At 38.8% G+C, this 12,878-nt stretch overlaps 1 protein-coding gene across 1 annotated transcript in view; it reads right to left on the bottom strand.

The window, feature by feature from the left end:
• Emcn (endomucin) overlaps positions 1 to 12,878 on the bottom strand; it is an 85,082-nt gene that overhangs the window by 15,103 nt on the left and 57,101 nt on the right. The window contains exons 5-8 of the mRNA XM_005357330.1: positions 9,599 to 9,637; positions 2,917 to 3,006; positions 2,627 to 2,680; positions 850 to 945 (exon numbers count right to left, since the gene is read on the bottom strand). Of these exons, the coding sequence (XP_005357387.1) occupies positions 850 to 945; positions 2,627 to 2,680; positions 2,917 to 3,006; positions 9,599 to 9,637 (279 nt within the window). The remainder of the gene's footprint in view (positions 1 to 849; positions 946 to 2,626; positions 2,681 to 2,916; positions 3,007 to 9,598; positions 9,638 to 12,878) is intronic.

Genomic DNA, 12,878 nt, shown 5'->3' with positions numbered 1-12,878 from the left:
AATTTTTTATTCTACAAATTGGATTAACAGCTTTGTGGTTATTATCGAAATTGTACTTTGCTCTATGCCTGTATTGCCTGTGAGCCCAGCAATAACTGTCCTCCCATAGGCCACATACAGCTCCTCTTGCATTATGCCTGCTATATAGCAGTAGATTTTTATTCTTTGCTTGTTGAAGTATAATCAATCTGCTAAGCCACTGGTCAAAACAGCTTCTATATTAACCAATGGTAATAAAACATATTCACAGCATACAGAGGGGAAACCCCATCAAGCTAAGATGATTATTGATGACAGAGAATTGATGCTGGTGGACTCTAGATGAAGAACATGAGGGAATGTCTTATCTTTATAAACCATCTACTCTAAAATATTAATTTCATACAATAGAAAGCTTATGTAAAGAAATGATAAGCCACACAAAGCCACCACAGAAGAAACCTGTGTTGGAAAGAAGTTGAGCCTTCAAGGAGGGAAATAGGTTCCAAAGTATAATTCTTGAGATTCCGTCCTTCTAAACTAAACTTTCACACACCTCTGCTTACTCAACGACCCAGACACATTCTATTGCACATCCTCTTCAGAGTATGCACCTGTGACTGTCCCCACAGTTGAGGACATTTCATTAGCTTGAATGGATCTATATTCTACTACCAGATCTTAATCTTCACTTCTTACTTTGAGCAGTATACAGAGAACTTCTCCCTGTTCTTTCTGATCAGGCGACATGGTATCGTCACTAAAACTCTTCTCCTTTTGCCAGTTTTAAGTTCAAGGTTGCACTAAGCAAACACCCATTTTACTTTTGGGGAAACAAAATGAAGCAAAACGAAAGGGGTCATCACTTGCCTGGTTCTCTCTTCCAGCACATCCGATACAAACCCACTAGAGTAAATACCAAGAGTGTTATGACAATCAGCGCGATGACCACAGGCAAAATAACATCTGAAAAGTATTGGAGACATTGTCAGCTGGAGTGATGCTGATTCCATACAAACAGACCGTGCTGGACAAAACATGCATGCTTCTTTCTTTAAACAACATCCTGTCTTAACACTAGTATATTTCAGGCAATAATTAATCTGATTCACAGATTTGCTCTGCGTGTCATTTCTGACATATCCACTTGATGTCACTCTTGTAGCCTTTCTTAACCAAACTTCCAAACCTCGAGGAGATGGCGTCCCATCTTCCTGGAAGCTGGGCGCATAAGGAGAGAGGAGACCAGAGACAAGAGTTCTCTAGATTAGAGTTAAACCACTCTCATTCACTACACTTTTTTGTCTTTTATAATGATGTTACTTTTAAAAAAAAATGCAGCTGACTTGGGTGGTTCTAATCCAAAGGCTGAAACTTGCAAGTTTCTTGGCAACATGCTGCCTTAAAGCTAGAAAATGGGTGAAAGAACAGTAGATGTATTGGATAGCATTTTAGAAAGTCTAACAAGGTCAGTAAAAAGAGTTGGGTATGTGCCCACGTGCATATGTTTGCAAGGGGGTTGTTTGTTGTTGTGAGTTCGTGGAAGGCTTTTCTGATTTGTCTAACAAGAGGGTTTTTGAGTTTTCAGTGATAGTCGTGTGCAAGGGTAAAAGGTTAGTGGTTAAAGCAAAGGAGCAGGGAGGGGGAGAATTAGTCAGGTCTTCCCATCTACTCCTGTTCTTCTTGCCTATTTATCAAGGGGCAATAATATTATAATTCTTCAGTAGGGTAGCTTACATTTCACTATCAAGTCAATATGAAAGCGTACTTGAAAACAGATCTTGAGTGACGTTGTTTCCTCCTCAAAATGAAAATTTCACAAATCAATGGGTCAGTTCTTTCTGGGATACCTTATTTAATGAAATGGTTTTACTGAAACCAAAGATAATCATTTGTCATTTCAGCTTCGCATACATTCACCTTAATGTTAATTACTAAGGGAACAATCAAAATAATCTATTCATACTTAGCACACCTCTAAGGTGTTATATTGCCTATGTATGTTCAAGTTAAAATACCATCAATATAATAAAATTCCATCAAGGTGAAAAAATTGTTATGTAATTTAATTGCTTTAAGAATATTTAATTGGCAAGTGAAGATGGATATGTTGAAGGCATATGGCATGGTGACCTGGAGAAAATTTATGTGTGGTGATTTTGTCTTAGCTGAATACAGTTCCATCAAGTCATTATTTGTTTTTTGTTTTTTGTTTTTTTCCTGGTAATTTCTTACCACTAGGACAAGAGTGAAAAAGAAAAAGAAAAAGAAAAAAGAAAGGAAGAAAATGGCCAGGATATATAATTAAGATCAGATTTATGGGGGATTTTTTTTTTTTTTTTGGTTTTTCGAGACAGGGTTTCTCTGTGGTTTTGGAGCCTGTCCTGGAACTAGCTCTTGTAGACCAGGCTGGTCTCGAACTCACAGAGATCCACCTGCCTCTGCCTTCCGAGTGCTGGGATTAAAGGCGTGTGCCACCACCACCCGGCTATGGGGGATTTTTAAAGCAGGCTGCAGTTTGAGTTATAATGGAACTACAGGCTAAGTAAAGTAGAGAAAAGACTGTCTATAACCCCGTCCCTTTGCGGTTCTCACTTATATATCCTGCATGCCTATTTCCATGAATGGAGATACATATGCTACTCACCAGAGTAACGGGAGATGGTTAATGGAGTGGCTGTGACCTCCCCATCCGCAGTGTCTGATATTTTGAGAGAGAAAACAAACAAGTCACCTTTGATAAATATGTCAATCTATAAAACCTTCCCTCTTCCCCCATTTAAGGAAATATCCTTGATTTATAGTTATGATGTTACAAAGGCAAAATTTTCCCTCACTCTGAAAGAGCTATGTTTTGAAAATCAAGATAGATGGTGTTTATGTCATAAAGAACAGCGAAGTAGAATATGTTTCCATTCAGATATACAAAAATCATACCCTGAACGCGTGAGGTGCTTTTTGGAGTTGTTAGTGATGCCGAGGGTGATGCGGTGGTTTTAGGTGAGGCATCTGGCAGTTGAGTGGTACCTATAGGAAAATCACAAACCCAGATTGAGTTATGATATTAAGTCTCCATATTGGATTTCTTTGCAGATTTAAACAGTCTGAATTTTCAAAGACCTGGGAAAGCACTTGATTTCGGTATAGTAGGTTTCATAAAATGGTATTTCTTCACGTATTTCTTCTGGAAAAATGATTAACTTTGGCATCACACAAACTGAATATCAGTATTACATTGTCCAAAGCAGAACTGGCCAAGAACATTTGAGGAAGTTTCCTACTCCAGTTCACAGTGCAGAAATAAAGTCGTGAGATTCTTGACAGGTGTAAATCTACGATAAACATGAACTCCTTTTCAGATACTTTCAACTATGGGAAACTGTGTTTTGTTCAATACCTGTGCTTAAAACAGATATAAATGCAGAAAACTTCAGGTTTTATGATATTTCCCAATGGTCGGAGATAGACGATCACTGCAGAGGCTTTGATGAGAAGTAGGGGGGAACCAATGGACCAATGGAGACTCTTTGGTTTTTCTCCCTAAAGCTCCGCAGCTATATGAACACCTTCCTTAGAAAAATAGATGCTTGATTGTTTCTTCTCCATTTACCGTGACCTTTTTTTCCTTCAAGGAAGATGTCTTTGCCATATTCAATCAGAATACCAAGCAGATTATCATTATGAGTAAATATTATTAAAATCTAAGACAACATACCTTAGTAGATATAACATAATGCACGACATAGCAAGAAAGGAAAGAAAATACCAACACGGAACGCGTTTATACTTCAATCACACTCACTGTGAAATGAAAGTAAAAATGTAGTTTAGAACTTTTGAAAATGAATTCTTTGTCTTTTGTGGCAGAAAGTTCTCTTTTGCATCATAGCTGCTGGATCATCTTTCCACCAAACTCTCGCCATGCCTCCCACAGAGCTCCTGCCTCAGCCTGTGTGCAGTACGGCAAGGCTGGCTGCGTCCCAACGTTGCTTAAGACTCGTTCTGAGTTCTGAGGCCCCGGATAATTGCACCAGGGAGATTGATATTTCTAGGGCTGCCACGGCTGCTCTTTCCTCCTTTGCCACCCACAGCCCAGCACACACTGTGAGCTCTGTGGGGGAAGAATCATGTTGGGAGTCTGCCCTGTGCTTGCCAGTCAAGAGATCTGTGGGAGGGAGCTAGATACATGCCCATGAGAACAAAGAGAAATGTCAGGCTAGTGCTCAAAGCAGGCAAAAAAAAAAAAAAAAAAAAAAAAAGGAATATTAAGAGAAAGAGTGGGAGCTCGCTGAAATCCCGGGACTGTTAGTTGTGTTTTGCTGTGGGACCGGATAGTCTTTTAGGTGTTTCAGGAGAGGACAAGATGGCTGGTTGAGTAACCAATGGGCTGGAGATTTACCAACAGCTAGTTACCAAGGCTCCACACCCCACCTCATTTCCTCTTCATGTTCAGGCCAAAAGATGCTCTCAGAGTGATTATTTCTGATGTAAACGACACCATCCCCAGCTTTCTGTGTTAAAATGTGTTGATCGCCCAGGGCCGGTACTGCTCCATTAACCACAGCCCAGAAGATTGCCTTGTTAACCCCACGTGAACGCTCAGCGCTGCCGAGACAGAAACTTCCAGGTTTCTATTTTGTTTCTCTTCTAATTGGAAGTCTTACTTAAAAAATCTTTTCTGAATTTAACAAACACACATTCACACAGAAGCATACATGCACGAATGCACATGTGTGTGCTTACCTATATTGTGTGTAAGACTATTTGGTGTTTGCATTTCTTTTATTTTTCTATTTAATTAAAAATACTTGTTATGACATTTCTTGTATATTAGTGCCCCTCCATTTGAGAAACCCCGTCTCTAGCAGGATCATATGGCTGAATGGTACTTGGATAAACCCACTAATTGTGAGCCTAATGTTATTGTTTCTGTAACTATAACAGAGGGATTCAGTGTAGTCTGATGATCTCCATTTAGTGTGTTGAAAATGTGCTACTATAAATTTCAACCAAAATAACCCTGCCAGAAAGGGCTCAGCAGAAGAATAATGCAGTAGTTAGGGACATGATGCTGAAAGCTGGGGCCAGAACAAAACTCTGACTGTAAAGCTGACTTCCTGTGGAGGCTTGACACATTATTTCAGCTCCTTTTGTCTGATTTGCTGATACGTAAAGGGCTTTAAAATAGTTTTATATTATATTGTTGCTGTAACAATTAAGTAAGAATAAATTTAAATTGCTAGGAGAGCCACTGGTCCTAGTATGGTTATTTTAAGTTATATAGTGTCGTATAACATATGCTGTATGATATTGCTATATTGTAGGATTATGCCTTTCAGAAAATTGGGCTTCCCAGCTAAAGAGAGTTTGTCCAATTCCTCCAAGATTCAGAGTACAGCTGTGTGAAATTGGTTTTTCAGACATTTCCATGCTTTCGGGTGTTTCTTTTCTCCAGTCAAGAGTGGAAGAAGCTGGAAAACAAGTTTCTCTTAGATCCCCCAGTTTGCATCTGGGTCCTGATGATTGTGACTGTGATGGCTATTAAACTCTAGGGGAATTGTTAAATTCACAATTTAATCGCAGCTTCCAAACTTTAGGTCAAAACTCAGAGCAAGCTATGTGAAGCAAGTTCTCTTAGAGCCAAGTTTATTCTTTTGAAATATAGTCACATTTTTCTCATAGGCCCTGACAAAAGCCTTTTTTTTCCCCACTGTGTAGCCTTGGCTGTTTTGAATGTAAAGGAGGCTAGCTTCAAACTCACTGAGATCTGCTTTCCTCTGCCTCCTGAGTGCTGGGATAAAAGGTGTGCATCACCACATACATGCTTTTGCTGTTAACTCCCTACTAACAGTGTACTTTACTGTTGTCTTCAGGAGTCTCAGCTTGACTAGAGAATGGTTTTCAAAGGCCTGAAGCTATAGAATTGTATGTGGCTGAGATTCCCCACTTGTTCTCTGAGCTCCATCTTGTGCTGGTCTGAGGCCATACTGCCCCCCCCCCCCCGGCAAACTGATGAAAGCCAAGTGTCAGGCTGGCAGGGACAATCATGCCCACCACTTCTTAAGAGTCATGAATGTCTCCTAAGATGCTCTTTGGCTGCAGTGTTCCTTGATGACTTTTCTAAAACTTCCTAAATGTCAAGCTAGAAGGCTTTCACTGAACTGTCCTCTCCTGTAAATGTATGTTTCCTGTCCCAAATAACCGACTCAGAGACTGCATATGAGTTATTAATGCTCGGCCAATAGCTCAGGTTTGTTACTAGCTAACTCTTACACTTAAATTAACCCATAATTCTTATCTGTGCTTTGCTAAGTGGCTTGGTATCTTTGCTCAGAACAGCATTCTCATCTTGCTTCCCTGCATTTGCTGGTGACTCTCTGTCTCTGCCCTTCCCTTTCCCAGTATTCTCCTTGTCTGGCTCTAGCACTCAATCTTTTCCTGCCCAGCTATTGGCCAATCAAGTATTTATTAGCAAATGAGAGTAATACATACTCACAGTGTAGAAGACAATTGATCCCCAGCACCCTCCTGCCTTCTTTCCACATCAGACTTCTTGTCTGACAATTTCTCTGCCATTGCTCTCCACTTTACTTTCATGTATTATCTCCATTGGGGGTTTCCCCTTTAATCACTGTTGTATTTATACATGTGTTTAAATACAAAAATACAACCTGTTGCGTCTCTTTAGTGTTGACTGTATGATTTTAGTGTTCACCACTTGGCATTGGATAGCAAATTAGAGATCTTGTCCCTGGGGAAAACTGATTCTCCCCCTCTAAGCATCTGTTAATTTCTGGTAGCTCTTTATCTAGCGGTTAGATAAAGAGGACTTTTGTGAGATCCTCATCCATGCTGACAGGTTGCATTGTATTTATTTTTATTTATTCAATAATAACCACAAATAGAGGCCCACTCTATATCTAACAGTAATTGATTGAAGAAAGCACAGTACAGTCTAAGATACAGTTAAGGTATTTCAAATGATCTAGGTGAAACTAGGGATAAAGAACAAGCATCAAAGTATTCCAAGTGTCATGATGAGTGAGCCTATGCTACCTCTGCTGAAACAAAAGAAAGATTTGAGGAGTTTTAGTATTGATGTATACTGTAGGTGAAGAAACCAGCACCAGGAAATAAGAGCCAAGGCAAATGGAGGAAGTAACCATGCTACAAGAACTTGCATAAGCGCAGGTGCTGACATTAGTCACAATGATGTGTGCTGAGTATCCTGACACCTAGGGAAAGGATGGAGTCTATGCTGGACTTCCATTATCAGAAACAAAATGGATTTGGATAAAAACCAACTAGAACATACGTGGTTCAGCTAAAGGATGCTATGCATACAGTTGGTAGAGCTGTGTTTGTAGAGGGGACTAAGACAATGGGAACATTGAGTACTCTTCCAGCTTTAAGAACTTAGATTCTTGCCACAGGACTTCTTGCTTTGTCATAGTTTTTATGAGGATATATCCATGATGGACCTCTCTGGTCAGTTAATAGGTAGAACACCAGAGGAGAGTTTTCCTGCCTTTGAGTGGCTGAGATTGAGCTTGAGTCTCCTCAGTTTATGTTTCTGCACTGGGATACTCTGATAGCAAAGTCAAAGTTTTATCTCAAATGTCCATCATTTTCCTTTGAGCCACCAATGTAATTAACCTGAGATATAACATATTCTTTTCAGGAAATAATTGTGAACTGAGATCTATTTAGTTTAGATAACTCTGTTGAAGTTGATACTGAGGGAGAATAATTTCCCCTTTCTTATTAGGCTTACATAGGTACTAAATGCCAAAAAATTATGCATGAGATCCAAGTAGAAATGAAGCAGGATATTATTACTTTTATATGCACCAAGTAATTTCATTCCTAAGAAAGTATGCTTAATCTTGTGTCTTAAGGATGAGAGATACCATGGCTCAGGGAGATGAGGTAAACACATCTGAGAGTGAGAGAAAATGTAAGTTGAATGTATTATGAAACCATTTCCGTTTCCCTTCCATTCTTCCACAGGATCAAGAGATTTTTAAATAAGACTATTGTATTTGCTTATATATAACCATCCATAAGGTTAATGAAATTTGTTCTTTGAATTCTGAAAGGTTTAAAATGTTCTTTCTCTACCAGTATCAACAATCTCTAAAAATATTAAGGATTTTACCTCAACTCTGAATGGGACAGTATATATCAGATATTATTCTAAATGTTTTACAAGGAATAGGTCTCTCAATTATTATTGTGTTATTGCTTAGGGTTTTCAAAGCAAAAACTGAAGCCCAGAGAGATTAAAGATCCTCCCAAGATCACATCATAAGTAGGCTGTAGAGCAAATATTTCATCGCAAGCTCTAGAGTCAATTAGTTGTTTTGGTATTATAAAACCCTAGGCTACACACTCCAGGCAGCTTATGATAGGTGTATTCCTAGCATGAGTGGGTCCTCGCTGAGTAGAAATGTCAAGATTCTGTCACTGAAAAACAGAGAACTCAGTAGACAATACTCTGCACAGAGTGATGAATGCCTCACTTTTACAACCTTCTGGAGGTGGGGAGCACAGTGAACATGCTCACACAGCATGGCCCCTCCTCCTTTCTAATGGTTTGGTGGGTTGGTCTTATATTGTCTGTTCCTGTTTCTATTTTTCTACCAAGCTTTATGTCCACATTGTAATCATAGTTCTGAAGAACAAATTTGAAGAATGAAGGTATCTTGGGATCTTAATTGTACTGGCCATTACAAGAGAACTGAGATACCACCGTGATGGTTATCCATATGTGGCCAGACATTGGGCCAAGCCTTACTATGGAGTGCTTTTGGTTGAGGTTAACATTTGAGTTGATTGATGAAGAAGATTGCCTTCCCCAGTGTGAGTGGGTATTGTGTAATCTGTTGAAGACCTGAGAAGGGTAAGGAGAAAAATTCTGCTTCCTCATGGCCTTGAGTGGTGACACTGACTTTTCTTGCTTTAGAAGTACCAGTTTTTTGTGTCTTTTAAAAATTACTTATTTTTAAGTTTTGTATTTGTTTATGCATGATGTGTGTATGTGTATGTATGTATATGTATTTTTGTGTGTGTGAGTATGAGTGTGTGGCATATATGGAGGTCAGAAGACAATCTTCAGTGTAGATCCACAATTTCCATCTTGTTAGGGACACTAATTCAGAGTAAAAGTCAGGTGGCTAGACATGGGGACTTTTTGATGTCAACATTTTAGCTTTTAACTGTTGTTTACAGCATCCTTTTAAATACCAGGGCCAGATTTTCTGTAAAAGTAGATGAAGAGACTGTACTCCTTTGAGAGGACCCACTGACCAGTACAGAACTGGGCAGCGACCTTCGTAGGTGTAGTTCTGATCCCAGGACTGGTTCTACCTATCCCCACCAGAGTCCTCAGGCTTATCCTTGGTATTCCTAGATTTAGCTTTAAAACTTGAAGCCTCCTAACTTTTAGTTGTCCTGTATTGTTCTCTATTTCACCTTGCTTTCAAGCTGGCATATGTGTATATACATACATACATACATACATATATACATATACATACATGTATATACACATATACCTATATGGTCTCATTCTTGGGATATTTCCAATGAATATTCAGAGAAGAGAAAATGAACTTACCTGGCACTTCTGGTGTTTTGATTGAACTCTGATTCTCAGCTTTCAAGGAAAAAAATAGAAACATTGAAATTAATTGTTGATTATAATACCTGGTTTTATGGTTGTTTCAAATGTAAGTTTTATAGACATCAGTTTATTTTGGATATGATATGTGTGTCCCTCAAGCTATAGAATCATGGAGGTTTATGACTCCAAGAAACCCCAGAGAAAGAATCAACTAACTTTTTTGTCTCTCCCCTTTTCTTAACTTTAAACAAAAATTTCCTCATGGTATCATCATAGGTACAAATATACGCGTAACTTCCTCTTTTTTTGCAAGACAGTGTTTTTATGTGTAGTTTTGGTTGTCCAGTGCTCTGTTGATCAGGCTGGCCTTGAACTCACAGAGATCCATCTACCTTGTAACTTCTTCTTTAAGGCTTAGTGTGCTATGAAGTGTCTGTTGCAATGTCTCAGCTCTGTCTTTTAGTGTGAACTGCCATACATATGAAACACCTAAAGAAAGTATATCATGAACTCAGCCAAATACAATACCTAATGAAAGCATGTAATTCTATATTTATAAAACTTTATTTAGAAAAAAATAGGCAGGGGCACCTATTTTGCTTCTCTGACTAACTAGATCATGGTCCGGATCACTTTTACATGATCTTACAAATGAAATACCTAAATACAACACAGTGAGTCACAGATACTTCTATTTCTCTGTCAAAGGGGCTAACCTGTGCTATTGCCCTATTAAGACCTTACACATCTTATCTTGGAAACAGGCAAGAGTCAGAGAGCTATACTTGAAACTTAAGGGATTCCTGGGTGGTAGCTACAGCCCAACAGAGATGGCAACAAGGAAAATCACTTTAGAGAACCTTCACAAAAAGCCCTTTCAGTAACTTTGATGGTATGGACCGTGAAAAGAGGATTTGCCTTGAGAAAAATATAGATAATAAAAAAATAGAAAATACTTCTGAAGCAAGTAGAGGCCTAATAACATTTACAAATGATTTGCATCTTGTATATATTCAACTGGGCGGCCAACATTAGCATCTCACATTCAACCACCTCAGACAGCATCTTGAGTGGTATCCTCCAACCTACTTCTTGCCCCCTGCCTTCTTGGATCAGGGCAAGGGACCCTTGTCTTCCAGTTGCTTAAGGCCAGAAAATTCCTTCTAGAATGTCCTCGCTGCTAGCCTCTATACATTCTGAAGCTCTAGATTAAAGTTTGTTCATCTAGCTCCCAAGAGCTTTTAAGAAAATGTCTTGAAAGTTAACCTTGATTCCGCACCACTTTCCTGTTCCTTAGTGTGGCTGGCCTGTCTTCATAGGATCTGGGGAGTCCTACCTCAGTCCTCAGTCCTCTGACCCATCAGCTGCCTCTTTAACTCTGCTCCACCTTGTACCTGGTGCTGATAGACCAAAGGTTCAAAGATACAGAGTTCTTCCAGACCTGGGTTTCTTGTGTTCTTCCCTGTGCCTCAGGGTTCTCTCAAGCCATCTCACTAAACTGTGTTTGCACACCCTTCAAACCAGCCCATCACCTGACTTTGTTTGCAGCCCTGCAATTTTATTATGATAGTAACATTCACTTTCTGCTTGAAAAATCGCTTGTTGTTGCTGTATTGTATCTCTCTGAGGATAGATTTTCTACCTTAGATAGAGCTGTGATTCCAGTACCTATCCCTAGAATATGCTGTAGTAAGTCTCTAGTATATGGAAAAGAACACATTTTAAATTTAATGATTATGAGAGATATTGTTCCCAGTTTGTAGATCTGCAAATATTAGCTGAGGAAAATCAAATTACTGTCTTTTTTTTTTTTTTTTAGTTATTTTGAGACAGAGTTTCCTAGTAGCTATGGAGCCAGTCCTGGAATTCGCTCTGAAGACCTCGAACTCACAGAGCTCTGTCTGCCTCCCAAGTGCTGGACTTAAAGGCATGCACTACCACTGCCTGGCCCTCAAATTATTGTCTTAAAAGTGGAACCATGGTGACAACTCAGAACTTTGGTTCCAAACCCATATATTCTCACTAAAAGAGACAGTTTTTCTTCTCCTAAATATTCTAAGTATAAAGCTTATATAATTAATTTCTCCTTTGATAACTAATTAAAATACTTTTGAAAATGGCACAATGCTGCATTTGGGAGATGCAGTTAAAATATTTATTAGCAGCTAGGATTAGAATACAAAGAAAATCAAAACCCTTTCTTCCTATTCTTAATATCAGGTCACAACCTTTTCTGCTGATAGACTTGTCTGGGAATGAATAATTCTAAGCTTGGATCAAATAAGACCTTCTGGCTCTCCTTTATTTGAATTTCTTTTAGCCTCCAAAATGCATAATAATTTTATATGAATAATAAATAAGGAGTATAACTGTGTTCTGAAACTTTGTTGGAATGTAAAGAAACACATCAGTTCATCTCATTATACTGAAGAGCCCAAGATCAAAGCCTATACATATGCCTGTGTATGGAAGAAAAAGGCTGAGAACAAAATTCTACAGTTGTCAAATACTTAACCAATATGACTGAGCATAATGGCCACAAACCTACATTTCCATCACATTGAAAACGGAGGCAGGAGGATCACAAGTTTGAGATCCCAAGTCAGAGCTCTACAGTGAGACTGTCTCTCAATAAATCAGGAAGTTAGGGATAGCTCAGTGAAAGTGTACTTGCCTAGCATGCTCAGTGCCTGGGTTGGATCTCCAGTACTTTCAAAACAGAAAGGAATGTGCGCCTCCTTCTTGAAATAGAGGAAATAAGTTTGAAGACAACAAACTGTTTTTAAATGAATACAACATTTAACACAGACCCAGTTTAGAGGGTACAAAAATCTTAGCAAAAAATGAACGCTCTGGCATATGGCTAAGTGTGAGTATCTCTGGTTTTTATTTATAACTGTAAGGACGCATATGCACTGTCAGAAGGCCACACTCGGATCTGTAGAGGAAGCGACAGAAGTCAAATCACAGATGCATATGGGACGCTTTTGCTAATATTCTCACAGTTGGATGATCAGTAAAAGACAGAACTGTTGGCATCTGGTTCTGAGTTGTAGCCTGTAATATGAAACTGTGCTCCTAAAAACTGAAAATATATTTCCAAAGCTAAACCTAAACATTATTTAGAACAGAATGCTTTACTAACAATACAATAGCTAACTTTGCTTATTTCACAGGAGAGCCTGTGTTTTCAGATAATGCACTATAGTGGCACACAAAATGTGATGTTAAAGGAAGGAGAAAGACTATATAGAGCTATTTTTTTTTTTTTTTT

The sequence above is a fragment of the Microtus ochrogaster genome, chromosome 21 (genome assembly GCF_000317375.1).
Source record: "Microtus ochrogaster isolate Prairie Vole_2 chromosome 21, MicOch1.0, whole genome shotgun sequence".
In the NCBI taxonomy this organism is placed as follows: domain Eukaryota; kingdom Metazoa; phylum Chordata; class Mammalia; order Rodentia; family Cricetidae; genus Microtus; species Microtus ochrogaster.
This window is presented reverse-complemented; position numbering and strand designations above follow the sequence as displayed.